Source organism: Spea bombifrons, chromosome 5 (genome assembly GCF_027358695.1).
Source record: "Spea bombifrons isolate aSpeBom1 chromosome 5, aSpeBom1.2.pri, whole genome shotgun sequence".
Lineage (NCBI taxonomy): Eukaryota > Metazoa > Chordata > Amphibia > Anura > Pelobatidae > Spea > Spea bombifrons.
In genome coordinates this window covers 40,816,794-40,831,916 of record NC_071091.1, presented here as the reverse complement: position 1 = coordinate 40,831,916, position 15,123 = coordinate 40,816,794, and the positions used below count along the sequence as shown (strand labels likewise).

Here is a 15,123-nt window from a genome sequence, read left to right as displayed (position 1 = left end):
AGAATGATATTGATCATTTTAAAACTAGAAGTGCACATATTGTCATCCTAAGAAATTCTATTCCTCGTTGTTAATAAATCAGGATAATAATGATACCTCCCTCTCATGTAATTCACATGGGTGCCAACAAGGGAATGTAGAATAGGCACCAATACATTAATGATTGGAAATTAAAAAAACGCCAGAACGTTTTAAGACAGCACGGACCATCCTGCAGTTTTTGCAGCCTAGGGTCTCCGCTGATCATGATCCTGACACCACATTATAAAGACTTACCTTAATGTTTTTTTTATGACTACGGAAAAATCCCAGAATTCCTTTTTTTTCTTTTTCAACAGTGTCATTGCTAGTGGGAAGATTCCCTCTCTTTTCTATAACAAAAAAAAATACTATCAGGAAAAGCAAAATAAAATATTTACCAACAATGATTTACATTTGAGGTTATTCTTTTTTTCTCTCAAAAGAAGCCCATCTTACTTGGATCCATAGAAGAATGTTTTGTTATACTGTGCACTGGCTCCTCAAAAATATGATTGTTACAGGGAGTAAAGTACAAAGCAATACCGTGTGGACTTTAGTAAAGAACCTATCATTTTAAGACTTCATAAAGCATTGCTATGCAATATATGGTTGGATATTTTCATCTTTAACTCCTTTGTGACTGAAGATGATCTATCCATCTTCAAAATAGTCCTTCATGACTGCATGGAATGTCACCCATTCTGAGGCTCACTGCTCCTACTCCATGGTCTCACCTCTATCACCACAGCCAGCATCAAACTTACACTTTTTAAATGACTGTTTAAGGAACAGAAGTTCAAGCATTTTTTTCCTGCAGTCACAGCTTACACTGTATAAAACATTAGACAGTATAAAAGTGAGCCCACCAGGTCTGATAACCCCTCCATAAATATAGAACCCCTGAAGCAATATTTTACACATACCTGGGACTACAAAGAAATCCTAAGTAAAATGATGTTGTTTTTTTTTTGTTTTTTTTTTGCAGTTCCTCCGTGGAGGATGTTGTATATTTTTTTAAAAATAATACTGTTGTATGTCTCTTATATAAAGAGACGTGCAACAATATTATTTAAAAGAAAACTTAATTTTTTTATACTCTTTATAATCAAAGTTGGACAAGGAAACCAAATTGTAAAAAAAATTAGATATACTGCCTTGGTCTTAAGGGGTTAAGATATGAATTCTAGAGACCTGTAAACTTGGTCATATAACATTCACAAGTCTTAAAGAAGGTCAAGAGTATATATGTTTTAGTTAAACTTTAACTTGTAAAGAACCATGCAAAAGTTGAAATGGCAGAATATTTTTTTTCCGTCTTGTTAGTATGAGTGTGTGTTTGTATGGAGCATGGGGGGTAAGTCTGGGGGGTGCTGAGTGGCATATCAGGGGCACAGTGTCATATAGGGGGTATAAGGCATATCAGTGGACACAGTGGCATATTTGGGGTATAAGGAATATCTCAGGGCATATAGGGGGTTATAACGAGTGTGCGCGCGCACATAGCATTTTTAGAGAGTGCACGTCCAAAAATTGTGCGCACAACAGTTTTTCCCAATAAAAAAAAAAATATATTATTTTTTTTGATACTTTACGTGGCACAGATATTGTGCGCACAAAATTTTGACTCTGGGAAAATTTTTGCACAAGAGAAATTTTCTGCACACGCCACCTAAGAAAAATTAGATGGAACATTGGTTATAACGCATATTTAGGGGGGTACAGTGGCATATTTGGGAAATAAGGCATATCTGGGGGGCAGAGTGGCATATCAGGGGGCTATAGGGCATATAGGGGGCACAGTGGCATATAGGGGTATAAGGCATATTTGGGTTGCAGAGTTGCATATCTGGGGTATAATGCATATCAGAGGGCACTATGGTATATTGGGGGGTATAGGGTATATATGGGGGGGACAGAGTGGCATATCTGGCATATAAGGCATATCAGGGGCACAGTGGCATATCAGGGGGTATAAGGCATATCTGGGGAGGGCATAGTGGCATGCCTGTGCTCAAATGTGCATAACTGGGGAGGAGCCGGTTGGGAAACAAAAACAAGAAATGCATTTTTCTCAAAGGTTTTTTTATTCTGCTGTTTGTTTTTAACATCCAATTTTTTTGTAAATTATTTTGAATAAATGAAAAATTAACATTTATTTTTTTGATTAACTGAAAAAATCATCAGCCAACTAATCGATTATGAAAATAATCGTTAGTTGCAGCCCTAGAAACTTATATAAATATCATCTTCATATACCATTTGCTTATACATTTTCAAAACAGGATATATTTCATTACGAGGGTAACATCCTAGCACAGGGCTTGACAAATTTGTTGTGAATCTAGGCGCCAGCTAAAAAAGTTAGGAGCCAGGATTTTTTTTAAACTAACAGTTGGTCAGGAGTGATCTGATCATCATCAGCCCACTTACTAAACTCACAGCGTTTGACCTGGAAGCACCCTGGACTTTCAGGTCAGTGCTGTTTTTTTATTTATTTTTTTTTGTTTTTTTTTTTTAACTCTTTCGATGCTGATGTTCCATTGGAGCACAGCACTGACTGATATTTAGTCCCCACAAGCTTGTGGGGACAAATGTTAACCCCTGCAATGCCACGAATGTGTCATACACAATTGTGGCATTGAAGGGGTTGATGCTGCACTGTCGCTCTCTTGGAGCGATCAGGCAGCAGGGGGGTGTTGGGGCTGGTCTCTACACTCATGTGGAGACCAAAGAACCCTCTCCCCTGTCCCTGAAGCTGCCTCTGGCAGCTGGGACTCAATTGCTGGTCTATAGACCAGCCACTGCAGGGAGGGGAGTCTTTGATGACTGCTGTAGGCTTCCATGCCTACAGGAATCATAAAAGGGCTTGTGGGGGCTTCCAGGCAGACCACCAGCAGCAGAGCCCCGTGCAAAACGGGAATTAACCCCTAAATGCAGCGATCGCGGCATTGAAGGGGTTAACGCTGCACTGTCGCTCTCATGGAGCGATCAGGCAGCTGGGGGGTGTTGGGTCAGGTCCCCAATCAACACACAACCCCCTTCCCTGAAGCTGCCTGTGGCAGCTGAAAACACGATTGCTGGTTTTGCAGCAACCGCGTTTTCAGCCTACAGAATCACTCCGTGGGAGTGATCTCAGGCTCGGGGGCGGGCTCTGAGTGGCTGTGCTGTCTGCCCAGACTCCTGAGCAGACAGCAGCAGCAGCGCCCCAGTGTGGTGACTCAGCCTCTTACATCCACAATTTTTTCTGGATGTAAGAGGCTACACAAAACCTAGGCGCCAGGACAAAATTCTCTGTCGCCATGGCGACCTGGCGCCTGGGATTTGTCGAGCCCTGTCCTAGCACAAATAAGTTGTATTTCTTTTAATAACCGAAACCTGGCTTTAACTATATTGGTACGGTCGTGCTTAGCACAAATTGCAGCTAAGTTTAGTATTTCTAAAGAAACCATTACATAAGTTATGGTGGGTAAAGGTGATGGAAACCCTTCCATTTAAATTTAAGGGGTAGTAGAAGTATTATTAAACACTCATCTACAGACACCAGACAAGCCAGAAGGCTTGTTTTTCCCTCAGAAATCTCATGGTGCTGCCACAACCACAAGGGATTCGGGGTAGGCGCATGCAAATAAAGTTAACAATTATCACCTTTGCCTGGAGGGATCCATGTTGTCTGGTGTCTGTAGATGAGTGTTTAATAATACTTCTACTACTCCTTAAAGAAACCATAAAATGCACACTGAAGAAATATAGTGAATCAAAAAATGTTCATCTAAATTAGGAATATGCAGACCTAAAGTGACCACACCTTAGATTATAGACTAGTATATTAATGCCTTCCCATCTGAGGACATACCAGGTATGTCATCAGAAAATGTCTATTGCGGACCAATGATGCACCTAGTATGTCTTCTTTAAAATATACCCCAATGTTGCCACAATTCAAAGGCATCGAGGGGGGCATTGTTGCTGCTGTTTGTCCGGAGTCCAGAAAGACCAAAAACAGCTCAGTCAATGCTGTGGTTTTATGGAGTGCCAGCATTTACTCTAGCACTATAGAGTAACTGTAACCCAACCCTAATCTCTAACCATACCAAACGCTTTTACGATCTACTAACAACTCCCCGTAGCAGCAGGCAATACATATGCATCAGGTGTTGTGATAAGGAAATGTATATTTTTTTTAAGGTTATTTTGGTGGTTTTTAGTAGTTTTTCCCCAAAAAATATGAGGTGCACCTTCAACTGGTTCAACTGTAAAAAAATAAAATAAAGGGAAACTTTGCACGCTCATGATTTGGGGGTTTCTTGTGACCTTACAATGCTGGCACACCACACATGTGGTATCTAGAGCTGTGGGAAAAAGAAAGTACGCCCTCTTTTAATTATATGGTTTTACATTTCACGACACAACAATCATCTGTTCCTTAGCAGGTCTAAAATTAGGTAAATACAACCTCAGATGAACAACACATGACATATTACACGCATCATGATTTATTCAACAAAAATAAAGCCAAAATGGAGAAGCCATGTGTGAAAAACCACACCCTTACTGTTTCCACAGAAATTAAGATGCAAAGTAGAAGACAGGTGCTGGTAATCAAATGCCCTTGATTAATTGATCATCAGCAAAAACTCAGTCTCTACAGGGCACAGTTAGCATGTTAAATGTTAAAGTTCATGACAGTATAATTAGAAAAAGACTGTAAAAGTATGGTTTGTTTGTAAGAGTCACCACGAGAAAGCCTCTTCTCTCTAAAAAGAATATGGCAGAACGAATTAGGTTTACAAGGTTACATCTGAATAAACCACAAGACTTCTAGAACAATGTCCCTTGGACAGACAAGACCAAAGTGGAGAGGATTACAAACACAGGACCTGGGAACCGTGTAGTGATTGAGTCGACAATGAGCTCCTCTGTATACCAAAGTATTCTAGAGTCAAACGTGAGGTCACCTGTCCGTCAGCTAAGCTTGTCCGAAATTTGGTCATGCAACAGGACAATGATCCTATGCACGCCAGCAAATCTACAACAGAATAGCTGGAAAAGAAAAGAATCAAGGTGCTGCAATGGCCCAGTCCAGACCTCAGAACAACTGAAATGCTGAGGCAGGACCTTAAGATACCTGTACATAAACAAATGCTGGCAAGTGTACTGAAACAAAATTGTAAAGAATAGTGGGCCAAAGTTGAAAAATGATGGAAAACACTGATAAATTTCTACATAAAATTAGGGCTGCAACTAACGATTATTTTAATAATCGATTAGTTGGCCGATTATTTTTTCGATTAATCGATTAATCGGATAAAAAAATTAAATTTTTTTAAATTTAAAATAATGTAATAAAAAACGTACAATTTACACTTTCATCTCTTTATTGCAATGGCCTCTCTCTATTCACCTTCTTATTTTACTGACATAATAATAAAAGCTACAAGAACCCAAACACAGTGTTTCTCAAACTAGGTTTTAATACAAAGTTATTAGTAAATATTAATTCATATGTTAACTATTTTTCATATTTAATAAAAACTATGAGAAAAAAAGCCTTATTTAAATTTTTTTTATTTACCAAACTGCCCCCGGTTATGCACATCTGACCCCCAGCTTGCCACTCTGCCCCCATATATGCCTTATACCTCTTATATGCCAGATTCCACTGTGCCCCCTGATATGCCACTGTGCCCCTGATATGCCTTATACTCCTTATATGCCAGTGATATGCAACTGAGCCCCCTGATATACCTTTTACCCCAGATGTTTTATGACCCCCTGATATGCCTAATATCGATATGCCTTATACCCCCTATATGCCCTGAAATTCATAATACCCCCATACACCACTATAACTCACCCATACACAACTCTGGCTCCTCCCCCTCCCATACACCACTCTGGCCCCCCCCTCCCATACACCACTCTGGCCCCCCCCTCCCATACACCACTCTGGCTCCTGCCCCCCATACTCCACTCTGCGACGGAAGTGAGAGACCGGCCAACAGTGAGGGGAATCCAGGTCTCCTGCAGCGTCGCGGGGGATCTGGATTCCGGTGTTATAATCCGATCTCTGTTTGCAGACGAGCCCCCTGCTGACGACCAATAGAGTTGCTCATACGGACATTTAAACTCCTGGCGCCAGAGCGGCTTTAACCCCGTTTTAACCCCTTAACCGGGGAAAACGAAGAAAACCCGAACACGAAGAATGTCCGCGAATATTCGCCCGAAGAGAAGACAGGACCAGGCGAATATTCGCGGAATACGAAGTTTTTTTTTTGCCGAAGACGATCACGAAGACGAACACGAAGAGCCCCCTGGTGGAGCTCTAGTAAATATTCTAGTAAATATTAATTCAGGTAAACAATATTTTCATATTTAATAAAAGCTATGATTGAGAAAAATATATATTTTTTTATTTCCTTTTATTTGCCAACCTGCCCCCCCAGTTATGCACATCTGCCCCCAGGGTTGCCACTCTGCCCCCAGAAATGCCTTTTACCCCCTATTTGCCACTCTGCCCCCATATATGCCTTATACCTCTTATATGCCAGATTCCACTGTGCCCCCTGATATGCCACTGTGCCCCTGATTTGCCTTATACTCCTTATATGCCAGTGATATGCAACTGAGCCCCCTGATATACCTTTTACCCCCCAGGAAAAAAAACGGGACTGTCCTGGGAAATGTCCTGGGACTGTTGGCAGGTATACGGATGGAAGAACGTAGATCAGAAACGAAAAAAGGGTTAGACTTAGAGTTATAGGGTTAATGTAAGGTTAAGGATAGTAGTAGTGCACCAGTTTGCTCTATTATTATATAATTTTACATTTAATAAGTGTTGTTAAAAATAAGGGGTTCATTTCTTATAATATTATTAAAGTTATATAATTTCTTATGTTTATTTATTCTACCAACATTTACATACCTACTCGAATTTGACGAGACAGGACAAAAAAAAAAGCTCAAAATAAGCTTTGACTCAGAGTTGTAAGGTTTTGTTAAAAAACTATTATTTAAATGTAATAGGTGCATATTGTCATGATGTCACAAGAGTGAGCTGAACTAAGATCAGCTCACTCAATGTCCCTCCTACTCTTTCAAGAAATGGCTGGAGTAATGCGAAAATGAAGACGAACATGAAGAAACAAAGCTTCTTTATGTTGTGTGTCTATGACTTTGTTTATCTGCCACAATATTGCCTTATTCATTATTCGGTTTTAACAATGAAAACGCAACATTCATGTTCGTTTTCATGTTCTCCAGAATACAAATGCACAGGTCTAGAAATCAGTCAAAAAAAAGACAGCAAAAACATTTCAATTGTTCTTTTTGCTTTTGGGAAACATTGTAAAATTACCTTGGTCCTTAAGATAAAGAGCAGCATTCAAACCCAGCTGAACCAGGAATGCTGTACCTCAGCAAGCAATACCACAGTCAAAAGTTGACTGGCAAAGCGTGGCTTCCATGTGAGTATATGGGTCTCTAAACCACTGCTTTGTTGGAAAAATTAGGTCTAGATTTTAACATGTACCAAACAATACAGAAATTATCTTGTTTACTGGCAGAGCCGGCCTTAGGTGTTCCGGCGCCCTGTGCGAACCACTCCTATGCCCCTTCAAACTACCCCCCCTCTGCCCCTTCAAACTACCCCCCTCTGCCCCTTCAAACTACCCCCCCCTCTGCCCCTTCAAACTACCCCCCCCTCTGCCCCTTCAAACTACCCCCCCTGCCCCTTCAAACTACCCCCCCTCTGCCTCTTCCTTCAAACTACCCCCCCTCTGCCCCTTCAAACTACCCCCCCTCTGCCTCTTCCTTCAAACTACCCCCCCTCTGCCTCTTCCTTCAAACTACCCCCCCTCTGCCTCTTCCTTCAAACTATCCCCCCCACGGAGAGTAAGGGGCGTCGAGCGGTTGCTGAGAACTTCACGAGCAACCGCTCGGCGCCCCTGCCCGGGACATAAATGAAAACATTGTTGGTTTTTTTAACTTTATTTAGCATCCTCCATGTTAAATAAAGTTAAAAAAAACTTTATTTAACATGGAGGTTGTTAAATAAAGTTAAAAAAAAACAACAATGTTTTCATTTAGGTGCAGAGGGGGGGGGGCGGCGGCAGCAGCGGCGGCGGCAGCGGCGGCGGACCCCGTGGCGGCTGCGGAGGAGGACCCCGCGGCGGCGGCGCCCCCTGGAGTGTGGCGCCCTGTGCGGTCGCACAGGTCGCACACCCCAAAGGCCGGCCCTGTTTACTGGTGAATCAAAGTTTTTGGTTGTAACTGCAACCAATGTTCATGTCATGCCTTCTGGTTTAAAGGTGCGTGGAAGAGGATTCATTTTTCAACTTACCTACAACCCAAATTTTACGGGAAAGGACTGAAAAAAAACGGGACTGTCCTGGGAAATGTCCTGGGACTGTTGGCAGGTATACGGATGGAAGAACGTAGATCAGAAACGAAAATAGGCTTAGATTTAGAGTTATAGGGTTAATGTAAGGTTAAGGATAGTAGTAGTGCACCAGTTTGCTCTATTATTATATAATTTTAAATTTAATAAGTGTTGTTAAAAATAAGGGGTTAATTTCTTATTATATTATTAAAGTTATATAATGTGGAAGAGGATTCATTTTTCAGCAGGCCAAACACACAGCAAAGTTGTCTCAGGCATAACTGAAGTCCAAGTAAGAGCAAGTCGTGCTAACTTGTATGTATTTTCCAATCACAGAAACTCAACTCCATTGGACATCTCTAGACAGTCTCTGAGATGTTCTAAAGGAGTGCTAGAGTAATTGTAAAATTCTGCACAGACTTGTAAAGCCAATGCAAGAGTAAAGCAAAAAGTAATTTTTTTTTTGTCTCCGTTTAATAGAAAAAAGATATACAACAATGCGTTACATCCGAGAACATCCCAAAAAGTACATGGGAAGTACAGAGGCGCAGTGCACTACAAAATACATCAAAATGAGACAGTAGATACAATATAACCGATACAGTAGTACAGAAGGCAATAAACACAAAAAACATAGTGTATCGTGTCAGGAGGTACAAGGCAGAAGTCCAGGTTGGTACATAGTGCGAAACAGTGGTGTACAGCAATCAGGATACCCAGTAGCTAGGAGGTATCTGACGAAGACCCCCTAGAAGAGGTTCAGAAATACCATTCGTTTGATGGGGAAAAGGTACGTATGGGAGCACACGCATATGTTATTCCACGGAGAATAATACAGAAAAACAACAAAATAATAAACAAAACAAGAAATGAGATGGCGCGCGTCACAATGCCACACATCATATAGGAACTCGGGAGGCAGTCGAGGGGCACAAAAGGAGAACACCCAGGAACGGGAGGGGTGAGTCGCAGGTGGAACACCCAGGGGAGTAGAGCAGAGGTCCGTCAGGAGACACATCAGGCCGACTTGAGCAGCTCGGGGAAACGAGGGGAAGAAATAAGCTCCTTCCACCAGAACCAGCGCCTGTTATACAAATATTCTTTACCTCTAGAAGCCCACACCAACTCCTCCATATGGGAAATAAAGTTCGTTCTGCTGATCCAGAACTGGATTGGTGGAGAGTCAAGGCACCTCCAAAAGCGAGGGATAACCGCTTTGGCCGCACTTAAAATATGAAACGTCACAGAGTTTTTATAAACAGCGGCCGGGAGCGACGTATGATGTAAGAGAGCCGCTTCAGGGGTCAGCACATAGTTTGGATCATTAACTTCACAAAGCACCTTTTCCACAAGCCTCCAAAAGGGTGCAACCAAGGGACAAGTCCACCATATACGTAGGATAGTGCCGGGACCAGCCTCGCACCTCCAACAGAGGTCCGGGACATCCGGGAAGAATTTATGTAAAGCATGAGGGGTGCGATACCAGCGGATTAACAATTTATAGGTTTCCTGAATTCTACTCGATATAGCGCCTTTATGAACCAGTTTGATAATCTTATCCCAGTCCTCATCCCCCAAGATATGCGGGAAATCCCGTTCCCAAAGGGCAAGGAAATACGGCTTAGTGGAGCACTCGAGAGTAAGGAGGATGGAGTATAGTGTGGATACCAAGTGGGGTGGTTCCGTCTTAGAGGTACATAAGCGTTCAAAGTCAGTCAGGGGCCTGCGGTATCCCGCCTGGCGTGGCAAGGAGGCAACAAAGTGTCGTAATTGAGCAGAAAAAAAGGCGTCTTGTGGGCGCGGACTGGTCGCACCTAACAGAGTTTGGAGAGGTTAAAGTGAGTCATGGTCAGAGACATGATACAGGCGTAGGACACCAGTATGTAGTGGAGAGAATGGTTTTGCCCTGCCCGTCCTGCATCCAGGGCCAAAGGCGGGGTTATCAGAAAGGGGGAAAAGAGGATTAGGGGAAGACGTCAGGGAGCCTTTGGACATATACTTCTTAAGGACACGAATAGTCGGTGAAATGGTGGGGTGCTTAAGCCGCGCGCCAGATTGGTGAACAACAGGTAACCACGGGTAAGAGTGTATGGGGTGCCGGATCGTGTCCTCCTCCAGAGTCACCCACTGCTTATGAGCCCTAATAGTCCACTCGACCACTCTACGCAAATGGGCCGCATGGTAGTACAGCTCCAGGTGTGGGACACCCAGGCCTCCCTTGAGTTTAGGACGAACCAGATGGGAGAAAGCGAGGCGATGGTGTCCAGACGACCAAATATATTTTAGGAAAACTCGGTGGCATTGCTTAAAAAATCCCTGGGAATAAAAATCGGAAGGGTGTGAAAGAGGTACAGGAACCGTGGCAAGATATTCATCTTAACCACTGAAACCCTCCCGAACCACGACACTTGTGGGAAGGCCCACTTATGCAGGTCCTGTGAGACGCGCTGCAGAATGGGGACAAAATTCAGGGAGTATAGCAGGGAAAGATCCGCAGGTATTTGCTGGCCTAGGAATCGAAGGGAGGATTCACACCATTTAATGGGAAAACTAGAGCTTAACTCCCTCTTAACAGAGTTTGACAGGTGAACCCCTAAGATCTCTGATTTACTCAAGTTGATTTTGTAGTTAGAAAACGATTGGTACGTCTCTAGTTCCCGAAGGAAATGAGGGAGAGACGTAAGTGGAGCCGATAAGATCCCCAACATATCGTCCGCAAATAGGGCTAGTTTATGTTCTACCCCCGAAACCAGCATCCCGGAGATACCGGAATTGGCCCTGATGGCAGTAGCCAGAGGCTCCATGCTAAGGACGAAAAGGAGAGGGGAAAGCGAGCAACCCTGGCAAGTGCCATTGGCCAGAATAAGCGGGTCCGAGAGATATCCATTAAGCTTGATTCTGGCAGAGGGGTTAAAATAGAGCACTGAAACCCAGGCACAGAAAGTCGTACCTAAGCCCAGGCACTGCAACACTTGGAACAGACAGGGCCAAGAGACCCTATCAAATGCCTTTTCAGCGTCCGTGGAAACCAGAGCCAGCGGAGTGTTAAGTCGCTCAGCCCGGGCAAGCACGTCAAGAACTCTGGTGGTATTATCCCGCGCCTCCCGCCCCGGGACAAAGCCAACCTTATCCAGATGGATGAGCGACGGGACGAGGGGTCCCAGATGGGTAGCCAGAATTTTAGCCAATAGTTTAATATCAGTGTTGAGCAAAGAGATGGGGCGATAGTTTTCACAGAGGTCAGCGGTCTTACCCGGCTTCAAGATAACTGTAATGTGGGCAGTATTGGTATGAGGGTCCCCGTTAGCCATGCCATTAAACAAGGTGACCAAATGAGGCGCCAGAGTGGTGATAAATTGTCTGTAATACGCTTTTGTAAGCCAGTCAGGGCCAGGACTTTTGCCATTGGGCAGAGATTTGATGGCCGCCACCACCTCAGGCAGTTCAATCGGGGCATCCAGAAGTGCAGCATCTGTCGGGGAAATGCGTTTTGGTAGATGTTTAGCCAAGTACTGTCGCAGGGAGTCCCGAAAGGAAGGTGTCAAGCCCGGAGCAGGGGGTAAGTCATACAGGGAGGCATAATAGTTACGAAAGCAGGCAGCTATATCAGGGGTGGAATGGTAGACTTTACCAGAACGGTCCCATACCTTCGATATAAAGGACTGAGCCCTGTTGGCCCGCAGGGCCCTAGCAAGGAGCTTACCCGCCTTGTTCCCTGATTCATAGAAGTGGCTGCGGGTCAAGAGATATAGCCTCCTGGACTGACTGTTCACTAGAGACGCCAAATTCTCCCTCAGAGCACCCAACTGGACCTGGAGGGCAGGATCCAAGGTAAGTTTATACGTATTTTCCAATTTAGTGATCTCATTAGTAAGACGCATACAAGAAACAAAAACTGTCTGCGCTTCTTACCCTAATTAAGTTGGCAACAAATATATAAACATAATATATTATTAATATAATTAATTAATAATATGTTTATATATTTGTTGCCAACTTTATTAGGGTAAGAAGCGCAGACAGTTTTTGTTTCTTGTATACATTGTACAGCCAATACACGGTTTCTTGCAGCATGCTTACACCTGTTTGGTAGGCCTCGTATTACACATTTGTATTATTTGAGCCTGTGACTAGCTTAGCGCACCGACATTTTTTCTTTTCCCTGTTTGCACATATTTGAGGTTGTTGGCTCCTCATCAGTCTGGTTGCAGCTTGCTGTCCAGGGGTTAATAGGGAGGAGGTTTAATTGCACCTCCCCCAACACATTAATAAGGTTTTGGTAGCAGTATAAACTGCTTTGTGTGCCCACTATGTAGGAGGTGAGAGTAGGTTCTCACCCTATTGAGAGTGTGCCTTGACGTGGCGGGTGAGCTTAATTATGCTTTGGCCAATTCATATAACCAAAACCTCTCATTTATATTATGTTTATATATTTGTTGCCAACTTTAATCGATAATGAAATTCGTTGGCAACGAATTTCATTATCGATTATTATCGATTTTATCGATTAGTTGTTGCAGCCCTAGTTTAGAGTATAGTTTGGGTTCCTTCCCGACCCTGAAGTGGGTCTCCTGGATGAAAGCTACCTTGGATTTAGTAGACTGTAAGAAATGGATTAGTTGAGAGCGCCTTTCCGGCTTATTGAGGCCCCTAACGTTAAGGGTAGTGAATTTCACTTTGTTCGGTTGCATGAGTACGACACCTGGAGAATCAAGAGACCAGTGGGCAAAGGACACGTGCCATCATTACAGCAAAAACCATACATACGCATGTAAACATGAGAACCATAAATCAAAACAAAACGTGGGCATTCCACAGGGTAGGCACCAGTGAGAAAAGTGCCATACAGTCCAAACGTTGGACAGAACCGAAAACCTGGCACAAAATGAACCAGGATGGTCAGCTCGGGGAGCAGAAACAGCATGAGCATCAATAATCAAAATAACTAATGACAAGCAGAGAAAAAGAAAAAAGTAATAGCAGACACCGTGACCCACTGCATTTTGCAAGTATTGAATGTGAGTGAAGATCAAAGCGGGGCATGAGGAGAGATATGAATGGGGTATAACATGTGAGTGTGTATGTGTATGTAAGAAGACCAGAGTAGCTGAGAGTAATGTATGCGCTAACGCGCGCGACAAGTAGTGCCTACTAGGGCTGAAACAACTAATCGATAAAATCGATAATAATCGATAATGAAAATCGTTTTTGAACGATTTTCATTATCGTTTTCAACGATTTTCATTATCGATCGAATAGATTTTTATCGATTATAAAAATAGGTTTTTTTCAGAGCAAATGCTCTGAAAAACTCCTCTCCTTATATAATCCGACCTCAAACAGAGATCGGATTATAACACTAGAATCCAGATCCCCCGCAACGCTGCAGGGGACCTGGATTCTCCTCACTGTCGGCCGCTCTGTCACTTCCGTCTCTCTCCCCCCTCCCATCTGCCTCCTCCCCCCTCCCATACATCACTCTGCCTCTCTACCCGGCTCCATTACTGACAGGCACTTTCCCTGCAGCTTCATAGAAGCCTCAGTGTAAGTGAAGGTGAGTAATCATCCTCTATGTCAGCCGGTGGGGGTCTGCATCGCACAGACAGACTCCGTTATTGCCCTTCACTTACACTAAGGCTTCTATGAAGCTGCAGTGAAAGTGCCTGTCAGTAACGGAGCCGGGTAGAGAGGCAGAGTGATGTATGGGAGGGGGGAGGAGTCAGAGGGGTGTATGGGAGCCATCCTCCCATACACCACTCTGGCTCCTCCCCCTCCCATACGCCAATCTCTGCCTCTCTACCCGGCTCCCTGGTGTCTTGTCAGCAACGGAGGTTCACAGGAGGCAGAGTGGAGTATGGGAGGGGGGAGGAGGCAGAGTGGAGTATGGGAGGGGGAGGAGGCAAAGTAATGTATGGGAGGGGGAGGAGCCAAAGTGATGTATGGAAGGGGGGAGGAGGCAGAGTGGAGTATGGGAGGAGCCAGAATGGTGTATGGGAGGGGGAGGAGCCAGAGTGGTGTATGGGAGGAGGCAGAGTGGCGTATGGGAGGGGGAGGAGCCAAAGTGATGTATGGGAGGAGAGGAGGCAGAGTGGAGTATGGGGGGGAGGCAGAGTGGAGTATGGGGGGAGGAGGCAGAGTGGTATATGAGAGGGGGAGGAGGCAAAGTGATGTATGGGAGGGGAGGAGCCAAAGTGATGTATGGGAGGGGAGGAGCCAAAGTGATGTATTGGAGGGGGAGGAGGCAGAGTGGAGTATGAGAGGGGAGGAGCCAGAGTGGTGTATGGGAGGGGGAGGAGGCAGAGTGGCGTATGGGAGGGGGAGGAGGCAGAGTGGCGTATGGGAGGGGGAGGAGCCAGAGTGGTGCATGGGAGGGGGAGGAGCCAAAGTGGTGTATGGGTGAGTTATAGTGGTGTATGGGGGGTATTATGAATTTCAGGGCATATATGGGGTATAAGGCATATCGATATTAGGCATATCAGGGGGTAAAAGGTATATCAGGGGGCTCAGTTGCATATCACTGGCATAAAAGGAGTATAAGGCATATCAGGGGCACAGTGGCATATCAGGGGGCACAGTGGAATCTGGCATATAAGAGGTATAAGGCATATATGGGGCAGAGTGGCAAGCTGGGGGTCAGATGTGCATAACTGGGGGCAGTTTGGTAAATAAAAAAAATTAAACAAGGCTTTTTTCTCAGTTTTTATTAAATATGAAAAATAGTTAAC

General features: G+C 44.1%; 1 protein-coding gene across 6 annotated transcripts in view; it reads right to left on the bottom strand.

Moving 5' to 3' along the window:
- The window catches only part of COBL (cordon-bleu WH2 repeat protein), a 318,027-nt gene that overhangs the window by 159,351 nt on the left and 143,553 nt on the right, over positions 1–15,123 (bottom strand). For all 6 annotated transcript variants that reach the window (XM_053468136.1, XM_053468135.1, XM_053468132.1 and 3 more), the window contains exon 5: positions 277–371. In XM_053468136.1, coding sequence (XP_053324111.1) covers positions 277–371 — 95 coding nt within the window. The remainder of the gene's footprint in view (positions 1–276; positions 372–15,123) is intronic.